Below are 22322 nucleotides of genomic sequence, written 5' to 3' on the forward strand. Positions count from 1 at the left end.
TAAATAGGTACCGCTCCAGCGGGAAGGTAAACGGCGTTTCTGTGCGCTGCTCTGGTTCACCAGAAGTGGCTTAGTCATGCTGGCCACATGACCTGGAAGCTGTACGCCGGCACCCTCGGCCAATAAAGCGAGATGAGCGCCACAACCCCAGAGTCGGTCACGACTGGAGCTAATAGTCAGGGGTCCCTTTACCCTTTACCTTTAATGTTATTGCAGAAAGATATGTGTCAGACTCACATTTTAACAATCACAAAATAAAAGTCAAGCCTATTTTTGGTTATATTAATAAATATAATAGAATCACATTAGGACAATGGCTACACTTTCTGTGAGTGTTTGTTTAAGGGGGCAAAACAGTGAGAGAAAGGTCAGCGGTTAAAAAAATGAATGTTAATGGTGGTTAATAGCCAACACAGTCACTTCAACAGTGACTCAGTGAGACAGAAGTTACATTGAATAAACATTTCAGCAGTACCTATTTTAAATATTGCCATAACAAATTATAACTTGCATATGAAGTTCAAATCATCCCCCCCCCCAAGAAGCAGATATGAAAAACAATATTCTTTTTAAATCAGGACTGGGTTTTTAAAAATGTATTTATTACATTTTGCTTATGGTGCATCGTTCATTATAAACTAGACTAATGAAGCAGTGTTTAAGATTCAGTGCTATAAGAAGTGGGAGATGGTATTACCCCCCTCCAAGAAGAACCCATCCATAAAACTCACAGTCTAGAGAAAGGATTTTATATCTTCTGCTAGCAAGATAATTATCAAAAATCATTAAATGTTAACTTTTCTCTGTTGTTATTATTATAGCTACATTTGATAACGCATTCTACAAAGTTTAGTGGACTAGTGCTTTTTCAAATGAAAGTACTAAAAGTTATTGTTAATTTTATAGATATTGAGGGATTTAAATTCTTATATTGAATCAATAATGGAAATGGGTGTCAGGATTCAAGAATGTACGATAGATGCACTTTTACAAGTGGCAAACTTTGAAGGGAACAAAATGTAAAACTTCTACTTTATGATGAGTTTCATATGCAACCATCTGTGGCCATGTTTTATCTTTTGAGCATGAAGAAGGAATTAAATGGGTAGACAGATTTATAAACGTAAATGTTTCTTATGGAAATCAAATAATTTATTTTGAACATGGACACCCTAAAAATTGAGGTGCAAATTAGAATGTATCGCTTCTTTATTACAGCGCAAAGAGACAAATACCCTCATTACTACAATACTTGATGTACAGCCACGATCAACTGCTCAAGGAACAGGAAAAAGCAATGACGAGATTGTTGAGGAGCTTGCTACCTCAATCCTGGCTAAAATTCCTGGTATGGAAAGCACTAACTTTCTTTTGTAATATGACTGCTGATGTAGTTTCCCCCACTTAATTCCCTGATTTAGGAAACAGCCGATCGCTGGAATTATGCCATTGATCTTTAAGAGATAGATCATGCTACAAGCAGTGTTAATTCTCATAGCTGAAAACCTATGCCTTCTCTCTGTGTCACTAAGTTGCTCTCCCTGACTGCTGGCCTAACTCTCTCACTTAGTTCCACATACAGGTCATGCCCCAACCTGAGATGGGTTGTAGCGGGGGAGGCGTAGTTTAGGATTTTTAAGAGAATAAGAAATATTTGGTGGATAAGAGAGAAGCAGCAAGTAGGGAGAGTGGGATTTGTGTGGAAAAATGCCAACATGTTGATCTGTGGTCACAGGGATGGACAGACTCATTGAGAATTGGTCCATCCCAGTTCTACATGTCTTTCCCCTACAATTCCCTCTGGGAGCAACAGAATGCCACCACGTCCCATCGCTCCCGGAGGGGCCCACTCATGATCAACTTTAGAAGCAGCTGAGTCTGCTGTTGAATCCAAGTTTTGCCAGTTCTTCCTCCAGCAGGTTTATCTCCCATAGAGTAGGCCTAGGTTTCCAACTTTTGTCTCATACACATACATATATGAAAGTTTCTCAGCCAAGAGATGCCTAGAAGATTCGCAGATGTTTCTACAACAACTGAAAAAAACTTCTTAAGAATCTGTGAAGAGAGATATGACTATAATGTTAGCAAGGGAAGATTTGCCTCCATCATAGGCCAAGCAAGTTCCAGCTGCTTGAATCCATTCCCTCACCTCAGAGGTCACAGGTGAAGGCTGAAGGTTAACCGTAATCAAGACCCAGGGACGAGGGCAGGAAATACCACCTGAATAACCATGGCACCATACGAACACCATGTTATTTCTGTTCCTGACACCACACTTGAATGTGTGCTCTTTTATTCTATTTAAAAAAAAAAAAACTTTTTGTAAGCCACTTTGAGAACTTCTGAGGGTTAGAAAACAGAATATAGGCGTTAAAAGTCGCATACACTAGCCAGTAGATGCCCATGCCACAGCAGGCGCTGTTCCCAGCAATTTGACTTTACCCCCTAATGGCGCACTTTTCCATTGCTGAGAGAGAGATGGATGCCAGCAACTATCTGCATGCTGGTACCTTGCAAAGTTCTATGTAGGGTTGTTGTTGTTGTTTAGAGAACAATGTGCTTCCGCTTCCAATGAAAACTTACGTGTGCTTTTCTGTTCTGAAGAAGATCAGCAATATGAGGGGCAGAATCTGCCTGAAGCCTTGTTCTGTACCCTCTTGACAGGGGCGGAGGAAGGGGGTGCGGTGGAGGCAATCCACCCAGGGTGTCACCACTGAGGAGGTTGACAAAATGCCGGATGGCACTCACCGCAGGGCCTGCAGCGCACCCGAGCCACATGTCTCTTCTGGGAGTGACGCAGTGGCTTGGGCACCCGCAGGCTCTGAGCTGCCCCAAATGGTCCCCCTGCTGCCTCCCCCTCAGCTGTAGGGTGGCAGAGTGGGAGGAGGCAGGCAGACTCTACGGAGGTCCTGCAGAGCATCCTGCCCTGGCTTGCCCCACCCCTAGGTGCAGGACATATGCGTCATCCCAGGCACCCAATCAGCTTGCTCCTCTACTGCCTCTTGACCTTCTCTTTTGCTTTTCAGAAAATATTTGTAGGAAATCACTTCAAATGTCCTGGCTGCCCTCTAATAATTGATAAATATCTGATAAACACACAAGTAAGATCCTGCACTCTGCCAAAACAACAACAAACTTATCTTGAAATGGCTTGGCTTGGTTGGCTATGTTGCCCAGCACTGACTATGAAAACAGCTTTTCAACAACAACAACAGACAGCTTTAACATAATTATTTTATTATTCACTGATTTAAAACTCTTATTTTAATTGGAGCTTCCCCTGAGAAGCAGCATGCGGTGCAGGTAGCATTCTTGCGGACAATTTATATTCATCTTTTCTGAGGCAGGTCATGTGGTGAAGAATGCTATATCTCTCTTGTTTAGTTGAGACAAGCTGTTGTTTTAAATAAATACCCACACAATATCTACTTAATTAATCAAGCAATTACTCAAAGCAAAAGAGTTAATTAAGGAAGGAAAATGTTTAATTGGTTGCCAGCCCTACTAAGTAATCTGTCAACCATTCTGACAGCTATAACTGTCTTGAGCTAGTGCAGACCAGAAATGAAAAATGCTATTTTCCACAAACCTGGAGAGCCCTGCAGTACAATCCTATGCGTGTTTTCTTAGATGTAGTTCAGTGAGATGTATTCTCTGTTGGAATGAAGGAAAGAAAGAAAATAAATAAATAAATATAAAAGAAGAATTCTCTGGATACCAAGTACACTTTGGTGAGAGAACCACAGCAGAGATTTAAAATCACAAAATATGCAGCAAAGTAAAGCTTGGAAATATAGGCCATTAGACCTTTAAAAGATACCCGTCTAAGTTTCTTCCAAAGTTCCCCTCTTCCTCAGCATAGAAAAAGACCACACGTTTGGGAAGTTAAAACGTCAAATTCATGTGATTTCTCCATACAACATTCAGAGAAAATTGCACAGGCAGTAAAAGTTGACATAGTTTCAGTGCTGAAAGTTCCTAAATTATTGGTTTATGAATACAAGAATGGCTTGTAAGAGCCATGTGGTCTGAGTCTGGAGCAACTAGCTCAGACCTCTTTACAGGGATAGCTCCAGATTCTATTAGCCTGGAGCAAATAACCTTGCTTGAGGAACCCGTGTTAGAAAATGTCATGTATCCCAGCAGCAGAAGTTGTTTGTGGTCTTCAGTTGCTCCTCTCAAGGTATCAGGAGGGCATACATGCTTTTCATACCAGGCTTGCTTTTCCCTTCTTACATAGCAACTATTCTAGAGGCAGTCCCACCTGGCCACAGGAGCTTATCTTTTATTTGTTAGAAGCAAAAACTGTGTTTCCGCCTCCTGAGAACTGTTTGGTTTGCTAACCTTCCTACCAGCACCACCTCCCTTCACCAAGGGCATAGGATTGATAAATCCCATTCCCTGGAAAGCTGTCAGCTGTTTTGGAACTCAAGGTTGCTTTCCCTCATGTATAATCTGTAAATGTCAAGTGTATGACGCCTGCCAGTTTGTCAAACATGGCAAGATTACCGGTAGTTAGATAAGTTTGTTTGTGGTGTCTTGTCTTCAGCACATACATTCGTCGTTTCCCTTTATCATAGACTCATAGAGTTGCAAGGGACCCTGAGGATCATCCAGCCCCTTACAATGCAGGAATATGCAGCTGTCCCATACAGTGATTGAACTTGCAATCATTGCTCTAACCAGCTTTTTATTGAAACAAAGGGCTTCAATTGAATCACTGCTGTGAACAATGAAATCTACTTCCCTTGTGAGGTTGGCCATTCTGGTCCACGCAACATGGAGTTGAAGAGGAGACAGAGAGATTGAGCAGAGGGGTGGCCAGAGAGAACCCAACCATTGCCCAGTGGGACTAGAAAGGCTGGTTGTCATCCATGCAGACTTACCCTCTGTTGCATTTCATCTCATCTCTCTCTCACACACACACACACCCCTATGAGCAGGATGAGAGAAGTTGTGGTGAGCTGAATGAATTTATGAAGGTTAGACTCCTGGTTCAAGGTACATCCTTAATCCTAACAACAGGTGCAGAAATGGCTCTGCCAAATGCTTCTATTGCTGTCAAGAGTGTAAGAGACCACTGGGCCTGTTGGGCTTGTGCCGTTTTTTTAAACCATGTATGAAAGTGGGTCAGAGGGAATTTCTCATGTTGCTTGCTAGCCCCCGAGTTCTTACTTAGTAGAAAATAAGGCCCTTAATATTCTTTTTAAAAAAAATAGTTCCTGACGATGGCTGTATGTTCTAAATGGATGGTAATGACATGGACAAGCTTTGTTCAGAGATTAAATCAGCATTTGTGTTGCAGAAAAACTTGACATGGACGTGGCTGCTGAAGCCCTTTTTGTCAAGGATGACAAAGGGCGGCTGGACTCTCTGACTACAGTCCTTGGGCAAGAAGTGGATCGTTTCAACCGTCTTCTCATTCTGTTAAGGGTATAACCATATTTTTTTCCTTGGCTGGCATAAATATTGATGTTACTGATTTGCTGTGCTTGTATTTAGAAGCCAGTGCTGTGGAAGGGCAGCCTTATTATGCTAAGAATCAATATGCCCCAAAAGCTACTCTTGAGAAGCTCCTGATCTTAGCATAATATAATAAACCAGAGCTGAATATAATGAAAAGGCTCTTGAGATTCTGCTGGGAGAATGCAGTGAACCTGTAAGGCCAACCAATTATCTGTTGTGTCACTGTCTTAAGGTGTCAGCAAAGCATCGTTTAGAACTTGTTTGTTTCTTAAATTTATGAACTGTTAAATTTGTAGGCTACTAGATTGTAAGAAAACCTCTAAGGAGTTTACAAATTATCTTATAAAAAGAGAAATATTATGTACTTGTCCTTTAAATATTTTGGGGAATGACAATGACTTTAAAAAAAAGAGTTTTGAAAACAAGGCATCTAATAAAATGCTTCGATATTTTATTATTGCAGGGAACATGCATTCTTATATGACAGGGATTCCTAAGGCCCATCCTTCCTCTCCTCCCTTGAATCTGGATGTGATATGTTGTGTCTACTTACAGTGCCATGTTAACCACCCAGCACTGTTCACTGGGATGGGGTATAGGATATTTGCCTCTACACCAGTCTCCCATCAGTGGAGAGGAGAGCTGTTGGGTCTGTCACAACCTCAGCTTCACCAAGGTGGGCAGTAGACTCCCACTCCTGCTGGTGGTTTCCTGAGAGCACCAGGCAGTACAAAGTTTCAAAACGGGGAGTTTCAGGGTACGGTGGCAGTGACTCTGCAGTTGGTACACCTTGGAAAACCATAGCTTTAACTGTACGGACCTTTGTCATCTGTTTTTTCCCTGGAAGACATAAGGAATAGGTTGGTTGGTGGGCTGGCAGTCTGGTTGGACCAGATAACCAACTTCTCCAGACTACGAATCCACAGGGAAACTGATGAAGCTGTAATATATCACGTGGTAATTTTACGGAGGATATGTGAAGAAATGTATCGTGGTCACATCTGTGTGTTTGTTTTTGGCAAAAGCAAGTGTCTGTGTACTGGTGCCTTGTTGCTCTTGCCTCTCTTTTCTCCTCTGCTCTTGTTTTCTTCCCCATTCATGGAATTCAGATGGTACAACAGGGAGTCGCCTTTTGCTTATCACTCTTGTAAAGCATACACCGGTGACATTCTAATAAAAGCAAGAGAAAGGTGTGTGCTTGAAGCTAAAGCAACACCCTCCTACTTCTGCCTCGTACAGCTTGTTCCACAATGCTCCAGTGCTCTTGCTTGAGGCCAGGCCCTACAGTGCAATCCTATTCATGCTTTCTCAGAAGTAAATCCCATTTACTTCAATTGCATCTACATCCAAGATGGCATGCGTAGGATTTCAATCTTGCGAAGGAAATTGGAGAAGGAAACCCTCATAGTTTTTAAATGCTGCATCACATGACATGAAATGAAATGTCCAAAGCTTCTTGTACTTCACATCTGTCCTTCCTTAGCCTCTCATTCCCTATATAATTTGATTCTTCCCTTTCAAAAGTTTCTCTTTTCTTCTGCAGCTTAGATAATTTAAGTACTTTCCACCTGGCTTTCCCCCAGCATAGCGATTTGGCCACAGAACGGGATCATATATCTTTGGCTCTAAGGACTGAGGAGTCCCTGGCTGCTACACATTGCTACAGTGGCTGCATTTGGAAGTGCTGCTTTCACAGAATGCAAGATTGATTTTATGATTTTCTCTGCCACCCATAAGGGTTGCAGTAAACTTTGTGGCACAGTAGCATATAGTGGTTTTTTAAATTAATTGTTATCAATCTTCATTACTGCTAAAAATACTCAATAACCTTGGAGGAATGGAGTGGACAAAACAGGATAACAGCTCCAAGAACATATCACTGTTTTTACTGGCATATAATTTTACTAACAGGGAATTTTCACCCTTGTTTCTCTGCATATTTGGTTGTGTAGTGTTTGATTACAGATAATCCCCAATGCCAGTCAAGAAAGTTTTACTGCCTCCATTTGGCTGAAGCATTTTGGGGCAAGAAGCTAAAAATATGTAACTAGTTCCCGTGCCTTTAGTATAAAATTAATCAGTGTTAGGCCTGTGGATTTTGCATTTTCAAAAAAGCCATCAGTTTTCTTCTAGCAGTGCTTTTCTTCTAGGAAAAATAGGTGCCGGTACTCATCATGAAGTTGTTACAATAAGGGCAAAGCTGCCCCCCTAAATCAATAAAAATGCTTAACTAACTGAGGTTCTGTCCCCCTAACAAAAATCCTGGCTACATCCATGAGCCCCTCGATGTTCCAAAAGTGCAGAGATGAAGTGCAGAACTGAGCGCGGCACAACTCCTTCTCCTCTTCCTGCTCCTGCTGTGAAAGGGAAGGAGGGATGAAGCAGCCTCCTGCTGGAGGATTGACTGCAGCAAAAGCAAAGAGAGAGGGGCATTATGAGCCTGATTGGACTGTCATAAGAGGCCTTGGTTTTCCACGGCACCATAAAAAACACTATCATTGTTTAACTTCCAGACCTCTCTACAAACGCTTAACAAAGCTATTGCAGGATTCGTCGTGATGTCGGAAGAAATGGAGAGAGTGTACCACAGCTTTCTTAACAACCAGGTTCCATCCCTGTGGGCCAATGCAGCCTATCCATCGCTGAAACCTTTAGGAGGATGGGTCAAAGATCTCGTGCTAAGGACGGCTTTTGTAGATGTAAGTATAAATGCTGCTGGTTAATGGCTAATTTTGGGTTCAGAGCTGACTTTGATCTTTCAACTGTGGGGGATATTACAAAAGCAAGTCCTTTCATTTGGAATCCCTGTCTCAAAAGCTGGCACTTAAAATGGCACATATTAATTATTCTTGTTACACCCAGTAATATAGCTTTACAAAATACAAGCAAAAAACAGGTTCATGCCCTGAGTAGCTTTTGCAGCTCTGTTCCCTCTCAATCAGGAGAGGCGGGTGAGGTGCTAGGCTGTTACTTGGAGGCAGTTGCATAGGGGCCAACAAACTGAAATTAGATCCAAAATGCAGAATACTGCCTGGGGTTTGATTTGGAACTTGTATAACCCCTGCTTTAAAACAGCTGCAGTTCATTTCCAATTCAAGGCTCTCACACCAGGGTTTAAAGCCCTATATGACTTAGGCCCAAAATTTGTGAAAGACCATCTCCTTCCATTCAAATGCTCTTGGGTATTAAGATCAGCAGACAGGTCCCTCTTGGTAGTTCCACTTCCATTGGAGATTCAGGGAGGTGTTTGCCGAGGAGAGGGAATTTGCTGTGACAAGTGTAAGGACAAGAATAGACACTTACATGTGCTTTGGCTTCATTTCTTTATGGGATGAAGGGATTGGAGCAAAGTCTTTTTTAGCAAGGGCTTTGAAGAAACTGAGAGAGGTGGCACCATGTGGGTGTTTTACAAGGGAATTTCAGGCATAAGAACTAGGAAGAAGGAATGAACAGCATCAGCTAAAAAAGCAGGGACCTTCAGGCAATTGAAGTGTTGAAGGAATGAAGGCCATAGGCTGGTTTATTAGGAAGAATAGATAAGGGGGAAACACCATACAAAGAATATAAACACTAATGAGTGGAGTAATAGAAAACCATGTGAAAAATGCAGGCCTTCCCCATTTATTGCAACTTGGCTTCCTTCTCACTTGAATTAATAAGTGCTGCTGCCAAATATGAGTCACAGCAAACAAACAAACCAGGGAACAATTTGCAAATTGAAGCCAATATTCCCCATTCTTGGCGTTCTTCACAATGCAGGGTTGAGAGTAATGGTGCTATTGCTCCTCCTGATTGGATTAACTGGTTACTTAGCAGCACATGTGAACAACCTACAGCTCCTGGGCTACATGCAGCTTCCACAGGCCTTCCCTCCAGCCTGTCTGCTTGCCCACCCCCAATTCACCTGTATCCCATTCTTCCCTTAGCACAGAGTTCCATTTACATGGGGAGGGGGATGCAAGAGGATGACTCCCCATGGATCTTCCTCCCCATCGCAGTTGTGCTCCTCTCAGCTTGCCAAACAGATGTTCAATAGGGAGAGGAGAGTATGATTGCCAGCCCAGTCAGCTGAGGAGCAGGGAACGTGCACAGTGGAACCACTGAGATGCCACTGTACACCCTGCCCACAACCAAGCTGACGGACACTAGGAAGAGATGTGCCAATCAGCTCTACCCAGCACCAATGAACTGATATGGGGGGAGGCACATAATGGAAGCTCTGCCTGTTGAATGTTTTCCTCTTCCTTGCTGCCTTCCTGTGTGTGTGTGTGTGTGTTGGCAAGTTTGTGGGAGGCAGGGGGTGTTTGCATATGTGCACATGCATATGCATATGTGACCTGCCACCAATGCAGCCCTGGAAACCCACCTCTGATTACCATATAGATACGTTCATGTGGGCAAAAAAATCACAGTGGAATTAAAAGGGCAAAAGGCATCTTCATGTGTGCATTTGTGGTTGCTGTTGTTTGATACTATGTAATAATAATAATAATAATAATAATAATAATAATAATAATAATAATAATTCCCCGCCCATCTGTCTGGGTTTCCCCATCTACTCTGGGCAGCTTCCAGCAAAATAATAACAAATGTCAAATATTAAAAACTTGATACAGGGCTGCCTTCAGGTGTCTTCTAAAAGTTGTGTAGTTCTTTATCTCACTGACATCTGATGGGAGGGTGTACTACATAGCTGTCAACTTACAGATTTGAAAACAAGGGACCAGCAGCCTCGAAAATAAGGGATCAGCAGCCAAAATAAGGGATTTTCCGCCCACAGGTATGTTCAACTTCTGAGCCCCTCCGAGCCAAAGGCAGAAAGCCCAGCTAGCAGCCAAACGAAGCCTCATCAATAAGGGACAGCAGCGGGGCATGGCACTGGGATAAGGGACTGTCCCGCCAAATAAGGGACGCTTGACAGCTATGGTGTACTATCAGATGATCGGACAGGGGTAGAAAAGAGTGTGCTGTGTTAAGACTGGACCACATCTTCCCACCTAAAAGAATCGGCTTCAGAAGCCCTTTACAACTCCAGTTTCCTAGGAAATGCAGGGTCCATTGGCTTCTGATCTTCATGAGAGTTGCCTTTAGCTCAAATCAATATGTGAAAACCACAACTGCAGCCATTAGTGAGCCACCTTCTGATGTACTCAAGGTTTTCTGGACTGGGGCCAAAAGTAATGATTTAAAAAATAATAATAATCTAAAGTCATATCCACTTAGATGGAGGACTAGAATTCTAGCTAAACCCAGTTATTAATGCAAATGAACTGAGGTCAATCCTTGGTTTAGCGAGTTAAATGGAATGTCAGATTTTACGCCTAGTATATATCTATCATCTGTTGTGTGTGTTTTCCCAGTTCTGGCTCAAAAGAGGCAAGCCTAAATCATTCTGGATCTCTGGATTCTTTTTTCCACAAGGATTTTTGACAGGTAAATATTCACTATTCCCTCTGTTTCTGATATTCTGGCACAATGACTGCATCAAAACAGTACCACACATATATAGCACAGGATGTACCCGCAGATTTGAGGAAACCTCAAGATGATTTGCAGAAGTACAAACAAACTTTTGCAGAGGAAGACCCTAAAGACTGCATGGAGCAGTCAAGGATGTGCCAACTATAGTCTTTTTCTGACGTAGGTAGTGGGGAAGAGATTAAATCCATCAAACTTTTGCAGAGGAATCCTAACAGCTGATCAGCTAGATTTTATTTGTTAAAATGGAACACTCGGGTACCTTGGATTCCTATCCAACAACAAATGTGTGAGAGAGAGACTGTTTCTTTGCACTTGTGTAATTGTATTCAACTAACATTTACTCAGAGCAGAGTCATTGAGATTAGTACCCCTTACTAATTTAGGCCCATTAATTTTAAAGGATCTATTCTGGGCAAAAGTTAGCTAAATGCAACACACATCCTCTTATTTGAATTGGACATTCGTATACAGAACAAGCAGGAAAATAATGTCTCCATTTGAATTGCCTTTGAATTCTAATGTTAATATGAATGACTCTTTATTGTATTTTGTGTTCTGAATTTTAAAAGTAATAATAAAATTAAATAAAAATGTGAATGCAGCAATTCTGAGTGAACTAATAAGCCATAATAAGCATTTATGTGTTCTGCTCCAAAACAGTATGCTTTCATCTTTTCTTTGTTTAATTACAGTTACTTCAGCATAGTGGTTTATAATGATTCAGTGTTCTATGAAAAAAGTTTGAAAGTATGGAAATTAAACAATCAGCTACTATTTTGGTTTGGTTTCTAGTAGTAAATGTGTCAATGCTTTTCTTTTCTGCGAATGCTATCCTAAATTCTAGTTAGTCTCTCCCTGAATAATTACTGTTGTTGCTTTTAAAACGTGTCCCTCTTATATTTTTCAGGTACTCTTCAGAATCATGCTCGAAAATATAACTTGCCAATTGATGAGCTTAGCTTTAGTTATAACATGATCCCTGTCTATCGAGATCAAATGCAAGTTGCAGAAGCTTCAAAGTTTTGTCCGTTTGGACACGACTTGCCAATGGATGCTGAGGTACTTAAGTTCCTGTGTTTGTGAACAATATTTGTTTACACAGAAAGAATATATTATTCTGGGTCTGCAGAACATGCCTCAATCTGTTTTGATATTCATTCACACTTTCACCTGGAATTTTCACAAGTCTGTGTTTTGTTTTGTCACCACTGATGCGGAAATATATATATCTCAGTCATCAGCAGATACTTACATTCACTCTGTGTGTTCCATTTAAAAATTAGTGAATAGTCTTTTGCAGCAAAAACAATGAGGCTTTGTCACACAAGTTAATGACGTAGTTAATGACTGAACTATAGCTGCAAACCTAATCATATCTGCTTAGAAGTAAGTCCCACTGAATTGAGCTGTGCTTGCTCCCATGTAAATAGGGTTGGGATTGTAGCCACTCATGCTGCCTCACAGTTAAGATCATGTTCATGGGAGACAATCTTACTCGGCTATGAGTGATCGCTGAAGAAGAAGAAGACAACTCATGCTGCGTTGATTTCACCATTAGTATAAGCTTGTTTGGGGGAAGGAATTTTAATTTTAAAACACATATCTCAGAGGGTCTAAAATGAGCAGTCATGTCCAGATGGTTCTCCCCAGTTTGTCCCAAAGGGTAGAATTTTAACTGAGGAGGACAGATAAAATCCAAAGGCAACCAAAGTGATCACTTCTTTTCCATGTGGAAAAAAAAATATGATTGATGCTTTCTATTGTTTTTGAAAATTCACAACAGGAAGCAGGTTAAGGTTCATATCCTACCCCCATTTACCTGGGCTTAAGCCTCACTCAGTTCCGTGGGATTTATTTATTGGTAGACATACTTAAGACTGCAGTTTCAGTGCATATAGGCTGCCTTGGCAAGAAACAACACTTCAGAAACAAGAAAAGCAATTAAAATATATCTCAAAGCAATTTGCATATTTATTTTTCCTATGATATGTGCATGGTGTTGTTGTTGTTTTAAAAAAATGTTGCTGAGAACTAAGTTGAATAGCTTTCACAACAGACTCTTGTCTGTGCCACAGTGGGGGTCAAGTGGGCAGACTAAACGAAATTGATGTAATAGGATATTTACAATGGATTTCTCCAGCATCACTAATCCTCAGAATTATATTTAAAGAACAACAGAATTTATCTAGTGTAATTTAAATTTCTGTTGCTTCCCACCCCCCATTTATCACAAGAAATACGGGGGAGGGAGCCCTGCGTGTGATCCCAGTAGTAAGAATACTAGGAATAGGACAAATAGGAAGAATGGGGACCAGAGATAGGGTGTTCTCAGTAGAATTGTAATGTCGGGAAGGAACCCAAAAAGTCATTAAGTCCAACCTCCTGCAATGCAGGCATTGCAACCAAAGAATCATTGACAGATGGCCATCAGAACTCTGCTTAAAAACCTCCAGTCAAGGAGAGTCCACGTATTGTATCTTTGTGAGCCACCCCAGGCTCCCCTTGCGCTTAGTGCAGAATGTTGCCGAGAGGAGCGAGACCCTATTAGCATATGACACCTCTGCTCAGGGATCTGAGCTGGCTGCCAGTTTGTTACTGGGTCAGGTTCAAGGCGTTGTTACTGGTATACAAAGCCCAGTTGGCTTGGGACCAGTTTATATACGGGGTCACCTTATCCATGCATATGTTGAAGTGTTTCAATCTCTTTTTAGTCTGCTGTTGATTTTAATTGTTTTTAGCTCCTAGTTTTTAATGATAGTTTTCTATTAATTGTGAACTAAGAGGTTTTAAATATATATACAGGGTGAGTCCTTTAAAAGAGGCCCCGTGGACACAGAGTACACATGCTCCACGGGGCCTCTATTAAAAGACTCACCCTGTGTATAATAAATAAATGTGTAAGTAAAGGTAAAGGGACCCTTGACCATTAGGTCCAGTCATGGCTGACTCTGGGGTTGTGGCGCTCATCTCGCTTTATTGGCCGAGGGAGCCGGTGTACAGCTTCCGGGTCATGTGGCCAGCATGACTAAGCTGCTTCTGGCAAACCAGAGCAGTGCACGGAAACGCCATTTACCTTCCCACCAGAGCAGTACCTATTTATCTACTTGCACTTTGATGTGCTTTCGAACTGCTAGGTTGGCAGGAGCAGGGACCGAGCAACTGGAGCTCACCCCGTCATGGGGATTCGAACCGCCGACCTTCTGATCGGCAAGTCCTAAGCTCTGTGGTTTAACCCACAGCGCCACCCACCTTGTGTGTAAGTTCTTACAAAAAGGGAGCATGTTATTGCCAAGAGGTGAATAGTTAGATCCTCTTTTATGATTAAGTTTATTTTTGTTGGCTACTAGACTAGAGTCGTGTGGGTCCCCCCCCCACCTCTTGATACTTCTTTCAGCTGCCCACTCCTGAAGATGGTGTGTTGGTCCATGGCATGTTTATGGATGCCAGTCGCTGGGACGATGAGGAGATGGTCATCGAAGATGCCTTGCCTAGGCAAATGAACCCAGTGTTGCCGGTAGTGCATTTTGAGCCACATCAGAATTATGAGCCAGACCCGTCTCTCTATCATGCGCCACTCTATAAAACGGGAGCAAGAGCAGGAACACTGTCCACCACAGGTAACTTGTTTCTTTGATGAAAATGATGGGAAGCATATAATTTTAATTAGTTTTGTACGTAGTAAGAAAAATCTGCATGTGTGGACGCTCCAGACATGAACTCATCTGAGCTATTACAAGTAGGCCATGGCTCTTAAGTAATTTAAAATATTAGGGTGAGCTTCTCGGCTCGATCAAAATTGGGGCTGGCAACTATGGTCAAAAGCGTGTAACCTACATTTTCTCATAATAGCCACATAAAGTTTAGTGAGCTTCGTATCCTAAACTCTTAGTTGGCAATTGCTGCCACCGTGGCCACTGACGTGGCAGGGAAACAGACCTCCCTGACTGCCACTGTGCTCTCTTCCCACCCCTTCTCCTCTGTGGCTGCTGTGACCGTGGTTGGAGTGGGATTAGGGTGCATTTACCTCTGTATATGTCCCTTTTGCCACTTTCCCTGGTTTCCAGAATGCTGGGAAATGTGCTTTCCCAGGGGCACCCAAATATTGTCGGTTTCCCTGGGAAGATTGCAGACAAGCCATAGCAGGGAAAGGAGGGGCTTCTGATGTTGCACCAGCCCCTGGGAAAACTGCATGCCCCAGGGATTGCTTTGGCCTTATGCACAGCTATGCAAGGCACCAGGCACCAAAGAGGCGAAGGAGGAAGCCTGCCCTTTTGCAGTTTGCCACCAAAGCACACCACTGCCTGGTAAGAAGATGGAAGGGGGCGGAAAATGTGGGTGGGAGAATCAGGTCTGTTGGTATCCCAGCCCTTATATTCAGGTTGCATTCAGTCTTAATGGAATAACTGAGTTGAACTACTTACTCCAGATTTCACGTACTGTATTTTATACAGGTTCTAATGGTTACTAACTTTAGAGCCAGTGGACACATGGTTACAAAGTTCTTGTTACTTTTTGAATTAGGTCATTCCACCAATTTTGTGGTCACCGTCTTATTGCCTTCCAAAAGGCCAAGTGACTATTGGATCTCCAAAGGCTCTGCATTGCTTTGCCAGCTGAACGAATAGTTGGGACATGGTTGCTGTCCACCAGCATAAGTCTACATTGTGCTCGCACCATATGGCAGGTGCAGAGTTGTAAAGTTACATCAGCATCGCGCTCATCGCATTGGTATGCTATATAACCACACTGTCAGAACTGTTCCTCCCTTTCAATTGATTTTTTATTTGCATTAGACTTCATGAATAAGTTGGATGTAGTGTTCATTTCCCACCGCTCTCCTTTGCTTTTCATTTACTGCTTCAATATTTTATGCATCGGTAGTACCTTTCTTTCTTTTTTTAAGCCTACTCCTATAGTATGTGCATGTTTCAAATGAAGAAACATGCTTTGCATCAAAGGGATAACATTGTGAATCCTGTGCTGTAAGCTTTTATATCTTGATTTCTTTGCGAATGCAAATTGCTTATAATGGGAAAAGTTTCTAAGAAAAAAAATTGCAATAGGCAATTGAATGGCTAACTCCATTTTGTCTGAAAAATTTATGCAATAAATGTTTCCTTTTCACACACACGTGCACACCATAATAGTTATTGGGAGGGGAAGGAAATAAGCAATGCTTGCTTGTCTCCATTTTCAATAGGAGTTGGCAGCTTGCAAAAAAGTTGGGAAATGTTACATTCAGCAATAGATCCAATAATAACAAACTCCTTTACTGTACTCATGTTTGTATAAACTTTGTTCTTCCCTGTATAGAAGGCACATGGCATAAGTAGTGTCAACTCATCATATGATGATGATAATTGTCACATCAGTATCTGGTCATCAGAAGCCCTTATCAATTGACTGATGTCATGAGAAAATATTTTAGGCTGCAGTCCTGACCTCTGGGGCTGGTAGTGGCAAGGCTGGATTGAGGGGCACCGGTGCTGCCCTGCCACTCACACTGGCCAGAATTGGGGGGGGGGAATGCCCCATGCCTGTGCCAGTTTAAAGGCTGGCAAGGCTGGCACATCTAAGAGGCCCAACTTGGACCCATTGTTGCCACATGACAGCAGTAGGGCTGGCTCAGGATCCATTCCAGGGCGTTCCAGTGACAGGAATACCACCTTCCTGCCATGTTGGTGGGTGCCTTGGGGTGCTCCTCACCACTGGGCTCCCCCACAAACAGAGCCAGTGGAGTCAGGGACCAACCTCCTCTCCCAAGTACTGCAGATCATGGGTTTGGATTGCTCTCCCCCGCAGTAGCTATAGCTTTCAGCAGTAGAGCTCTCCACCATCTTAATGGGCTTATAGGTCAGCTGAATGCTCCCTTACACATTGCAGTCTATGACAAATAGCCTTACACAAAGGCATTTCATGTGCAATTAGGGGGAATGTGTATCCAAACCTTTGCTCAGATACACATTCAGATGCCTACCTGAACATGCACCTGATTTATACCCATCATTCTCAACCCAGCAAGTGATACACATAATGCTTTCTAAACGTTTGGGACTATGTACATCCTAACAGGCTAGAATAAATAAGCATTAGACCAATACAATTTAATGAAATTTGATTATGTATACAAACACATTTGCAGCCTTAATGTTTAACTTAGGGAAAGGTGATAAGTTGTCGTTCCTGTGAGTATGTTGGACACTGGAAAACGTTTTGAAGATATTCCCAGGGCAAGCTGGATAAATATTTCAGACCATCACAATGGTGATAAAAGCTAAAACTCGCCATTTATTTGGCAAACCGCAATATCATTCAAGGCAAAAGTGATACATTACCATAGATGAACTTTGCGTCAAGATGCAAACAAAGATATTGAAAATGACACATAACGTGTTTAAGGAAATGACAGCAAATAACGTGTTTAAGGAGAGATTTACAAATGCAGCAAAATGTTCACTAGTGTTTCCCTAGTAGCACTTATACTTGACTAATTACTTGGCAACGCATATGTCGTATATCAGGTTTCATCTAATATTTATCAGAGATCATGACCACGAGTACAGGGAGAGGACACTGTTTACAGAACAAGTAACAGAGCCAGGTACCTTAATCCTGTACCTTGTAATCTCTAATATTGGGGGAGACAACTGGATGCTGAAATTCATTCCAACTCCTTTCCTTTATTGAAGTCGGCACACAAAGTGCACTTCCCAATTTTAAAATCTCATTGTTTAACAAAATTAATGGCATCAATTCGTAATCCCCAATAACCTTTGGGAGTTTTCTGTTGGTGTCTGAGATCCTTATGTAAAATCTTTTGTAACAGCTTCAATGAAATTTGGAGCAGACATTAGTATTGTGAGCGTGCAGATGATGGCAAAGAGTGAAAACGCCACGAGGCACAATCTGTCTATGACAGCAGCAGCAAACTTCCATTCACTGCAGATTTCTTCCCCTTCGTCCTGTTTTCGGAAACGGGCTGCAATGAACTGAACTTCTTCCAGGATTTTCACAATCACTGGGATAGTGTCCATTAAAACTTTCCTTTGAGTAAGCTCAGCATCTTCAGGTGAAGAACTGGGACCTTTCCCACCCTTATCGCTCATATCACTGTTCTGTGGGCAGCAAGGGTTTTCCATGACATGGTAGCTGTAGATCATGTTGCCATTGCTAGATTGGTGTCCTGGTAAGACATTCATTTCTACGCTGCTGACACTTGACTGGTGTCTAGAGTGGCTATATTTGCAAGAAAGGGGTCTTAAGCTCTCGCCAGGTTTTTTCATTCTCAAAAACCAAGCACACCAGTTCAGCAGAACTACACGAACCTGAAAAAAAATACAGAAACCATCAGCACATTTCTCAAAAGCTTTGAAAGACCAACTTTACAACAAATACTAATTGCACCAAGAAGCATCAGGGGAAATGTGTTTTGCAAAGGGATTTTGCCATTCTATAAATTTCTGTATGAAGCGTCATAGATCATGACTATCTAGAATGAAACAAAGATGTCAGGAAAAAACAATTTTTGTATTAACTGTGCTTCTACTAGACTTTTATGTTTCAGGCCACTAATCTGGAAAATAGATGCCTCAGGTGCATTGCAAGAGCTCTTTTTATAGTTGTAGTGGAAGCAGTCTCTATTGAGTACTTACAAGAAATTAAAATTGGTTAAGAAACTTAACTACTGGAAAGTGATTAAATTATTGAAGTCAAAGAATTTAAACAGGGCTGAACTGTTATCAGTCTTAATCCTTTAATGTATAGCAGTGTGAAGGAGTATTCTATTTATAAAGAAAGTCTCTTGGATTAGCTCATGTAGGTGGTAGTGGTATAGATTTCTCTGGTAACTTGTATAATAACAGATTACACCATCTCTAATGAGTATCTTGTTTGAGGAACCTCATGCTTTGTTGAGAGCTAATTGAATCAAAAAAGCTTGGAAAATGGGACCTTGTGTCCAGCCCCAAGGGAAATTAGATTAATCAACTACATATCAACCATGAAGAGGGATCTCTCGCTTGCAGAATAGTTTCCTGACACAACTAGACAAATATCTCTCACCGGTAAGGACCTAGCCTTGAATTTTAATTGCTTACCTCAAACCAATAGTTTTAGCGTTGGAATAAATGCAACAGAGAAACAAAATGTTGTACTATACCCCCATGTGATATTAGCCTGTGGCTGCTGCTTCTACTTTGCAAGTTTCCCTTGGGAATGGGCAACGATAAAAGACATGGGGCAGAAGTTCTGGCAACCCATTTTCCCAGTGTTCAATATGCCAGCAGGATTAGAGTCCCATGTTAATAAATAAATAGTTCTGAAAACCTTCTTAGCCGATAGGAGCTTCATGAGAAAAGAGGCTGCTACAGTGGGATAGGAGAGCTGAAAATAATGTCAATGTATTTCATATCCAACGACCAACAAGCCCCTGTGGTTTCAGATAGTACATGGGTAAAGGGACCTCTGACCATTAGGTCCAGTCGTGTCGACTCTGGGGTTGCGGGGCTCATCTCACTTTACTGGCCGAGGGAGCTGGTGTACAGCTTCCGGGTCATGTGGCCAGCATGATTAAGCCGCTTCTGGCGAACCAGAGCAGTGCATGGAAACACCGTTTACCTTCCCGCCGGAGCAGTACCTATTTATCTACTTGCCCTAGTGTGCTTTTGAACTGCTAGGTTGGCAGGAGCAGGCACCGAGCAACAGGAGCTCACCCCGTCACGGGGATTCAAACTGCCAACCTTCTGATCGGCAAGCCCTAGGCTCTGTGGTTTAGACCACAGTGCCACCCGTGTCCCTTACATGGGCAGATGAGTCTAAAAAGCCCATGCCACAAATTTTCATGGCCCTCTAGCAGCTATGGTTGCTCATTTACCAGAAGTAATATCTGGGGGTGTTGCGAGTGGGGCTTGCATGTGTGCCCCTGCCCCCCTCTGGTTTAACCCTAGTATTACAATAGAATCTTAAACTTGCTTGAAGGAAGACAACAATTTTTTCCATGGAGTAATTCCCAGTTTGAACCCTTTGCAACTAAGGAGGTGGGTTGATAGGAGACCCCCCAATCTATTATTTGGAACTAGGCACACCTCTAGAGGCAGAATTTGGTACCTGGCAGGTTCCACACGGGTGAAGAGAAGTACCTGGGATAACAGGCCACTGACACCTTTCAAGCATTCAGGTAGGTAGAAGAAAAGGTGAGGACTGGGAGATTGTTTTCAATCTATTCCTGGTAGATAGGAGCACTAGGAGGGAGGGGAGTGGGTCATTTCCTGTGTGCTTGGAAGATACTGTGAACACTGCTTTTGAAAATGCAGAAATGAGGCCATTACACCAAGTATAAAGGATTTTAAAAGGGATGGGTGCTTGTTTTCAGGCCTTGATCCACACCATTAATAAAGTAGCTCAGAATCCTGGATCTTCACAACAACAGAAAATGGCCAAAGGATTGGGTCTCTTTAGAGCTCAGATTAATAGAAGCTCTAGCCTGATACTGAAGGATAAAGGTATGGCCTTTCTCAAAGGCTCTATCGGCACGCATTGATTGTTGAAGCGAGTGAATTCAGTTCTACTGATCCTTTTTCTGATCTATATCAAAAGTGCTCTTGGGCTTGAATCTTTTTTACTTCTACAGATTGCAATGGAACAAGAAGCAGCAATTCAAATAAGTGAACCATACTTTGATACCGCATCTAAATTATTTGAGAAATTTCCCTAACCCTACTGCATATATAACAATTGTCTAACCTCAGCACACACAAAGAAACTACAAGGTTCTTTTTAAAAATTGTGTTATGGAATAAGGGTGATTTCTAGCAACAGAGAAGACAAATTACATACTTATTGAATGCCATACCTACTCAAGCTTATGTAATCGTTACCTGGAGGGTAGGTTTTGAAAAAAATGCCCGAGGCGAATCATTATCTCACTAATAATTGGAGTAAATGTTGCTAATGATGTTTATGTCCAATACAAACCCACATACTGGCCAGAATCCAAAGATCCATGTGAGCTTTAAACTTGCTTTTTTCCTCAAACACTGCCATGTTGTAAGTAGAGAATTTAAAACAAGAAGGAGGAGAAATCGCCTTTGTGAAGATCAGCCATATGACAAAGGCAGCTGTATCTCTATAGATAATTTGGTCAAAAGACTCCACTTTGGGTTAGAAGTTATCTACCCTATGTAAATTTAAAATCTTCCTTGGGTAGATACTTACGTAAATCCTTTTCTTGTTTTCTTATGACAGGTGGTGGTGGTGTCTAACCTTTTTTGACCTGAGGGCCACATTCACCCCTGGCTAGTCTTCCAGCGTAGCCAAATGCCAGTAATGGTTGTGGTGACCTCCACTCTTTCTGATACACAGGCATATAACACGTACAAGAACATAGCCCCTCCTCCTCAGCTCACCTATGAAGGTCAGCTGATGATCAAGATGAAGTTACTGTCGCCCCTCTACTCATCAAATGATGGATCTGATGGCCCAGTAGGAGGGCATTGTGTATCTGCGTCAGTGCATTTGGCTCTGCCCATCCTAGGACTCTGCCTATTTTTAAATATATATATTTTTGCCACCACCAAATCAATGGGGTCTTCCTCCAGAAGGGGGAAGGTGCTTGGGAGGCTGGATCAGGCCCCTGAACGGGAGGTTAGCAACTGCTGTCCTATGCATCGTGCTTTGAAGTATTTTACAATAACCGAGGAAGATTTAATGGCCCATTGTTGTGTGTGACATTCTGCAACCACAGCAGCACGAGCACCCAAATCATTCTCTTTCCTATCCTGATGTTTCTCCCTGTTTTCTAGGCAATTTGAAGTTGCTCTAAGAAGCGATGGGTGTTGCTCAGTTTTCTCAGAAAACTCTGGAAATCCTGTGATACATTTAAATTCTACTGCTGCCACTATCATTTGTGCTGGAGCTCATGATAGACTCTACCCCTGCTGCCACAATACTACATTACCCTGGGATTTGAGGTTGCCTTATTAGAATAGAATGCCCTTTTTAAATACAGTGGTACCTCGGGTTACATACGCTTCAGGTTACAGACTCCGCTAACCCAGAAATAGTACCTCGGGTTAAGAACTTTGCTTCAGGATGAGAACAGAAATTGTGCTCCAGCGGCGCGGTGGCAGCGGGTGGCCCCATTAGCTAAAGTGGTGCTTCAGGTTAAGAACAGTTTCAGGTTAAGAATGGACCTCCGGAACGAATTAAGTACTTAACCTGAGGTACCACTGTACTTGTGAATGCCTTGTAAGTATTTGGAGGGTCTCAATGAAACATTCTCTATAAAAGTGGGGGTGACCTGATCCCCAACTTATCAGGTAGGGGCAGTTAATTGGAAGTACAGGGAGATTTAGATTAGATCCACTTTGGGCTCAGGG

At 42.2% G+C, this 22322-nt stretch overlaps 2 protein-coding genes across 3 annotated transcripts in view; one reads left to right on the forward strand and one right to left on the reverse strand.

Annotated features, from left to right (window-relative positions):
* DNAH6 (dynein axonemal heavy chain 6) overlaps positions 1-16075 on the forward strand; it is a 119206-nt gene extending 103131 nt beyond the window's left edge. The window contains exons 71-77 of the mRNA XM_053371332.1: positions 1219-1348; positions 5306-5433; positions 7980-8165; positions 10827-10899; positions 11855-12006; positions 14342-14564; positions 15469-16075. Of these exons, the coding sequence (XP_053227307.1) occupies positions 1219-1348; positions 5306-5433; positions 7980-8165; positions 10827-10899; positions 11855-12006; positions 14342-14564; positions 15469-15572 (996 nt within the window). The 3' untranslated portion in view covers positions 15573-16075. The remainder of the gene's footprint in view (positions 1-1218; positions 1349-5305; positions 5434-7979; positions 8166-10826; positions 10900-11854; positions 12007-14341; positions 14565-15468) is intronic.
* A 1140-nt stretch (positions 16076-17215) lies between these two features.
* LOC128405110 (neuronal acetylcholine receptor subunit alpha-7-like) overlaps positions 17216-22322 on the reverse strand; it is a 113427-nt gene continuing 108320 nt past the window's right edge. For both annotated transcript variants that reach the window (XM_053371337.1, XM_053371338.1), the window contains one exon: positions 17216-18272. In XM_053371337.1, the coding sequence (XP_053227312.1) occupies positions 17751-18272 (522 nt within the window). In that variant the 3' untranslated portion in view covers positions 17216-17750. The remainder of the gene's footprint in view (positions 18273-22322) is intronic.

Source organism: Podarcis raffonei, chromosome 17 (genome assembly GCF_027172205.1).
Source record: "Podarcis raffonei isolate rPodRaf1 chromosome 17, rPodRaf1.pri, whole genome shotgun sequence".
NCBI classification, from domain to species: Eukaryota; Metazoa; Chordata; class Lepidosauria; order Squamata; family Lacertidae; genus Podarcis; species Podarcis raffonei.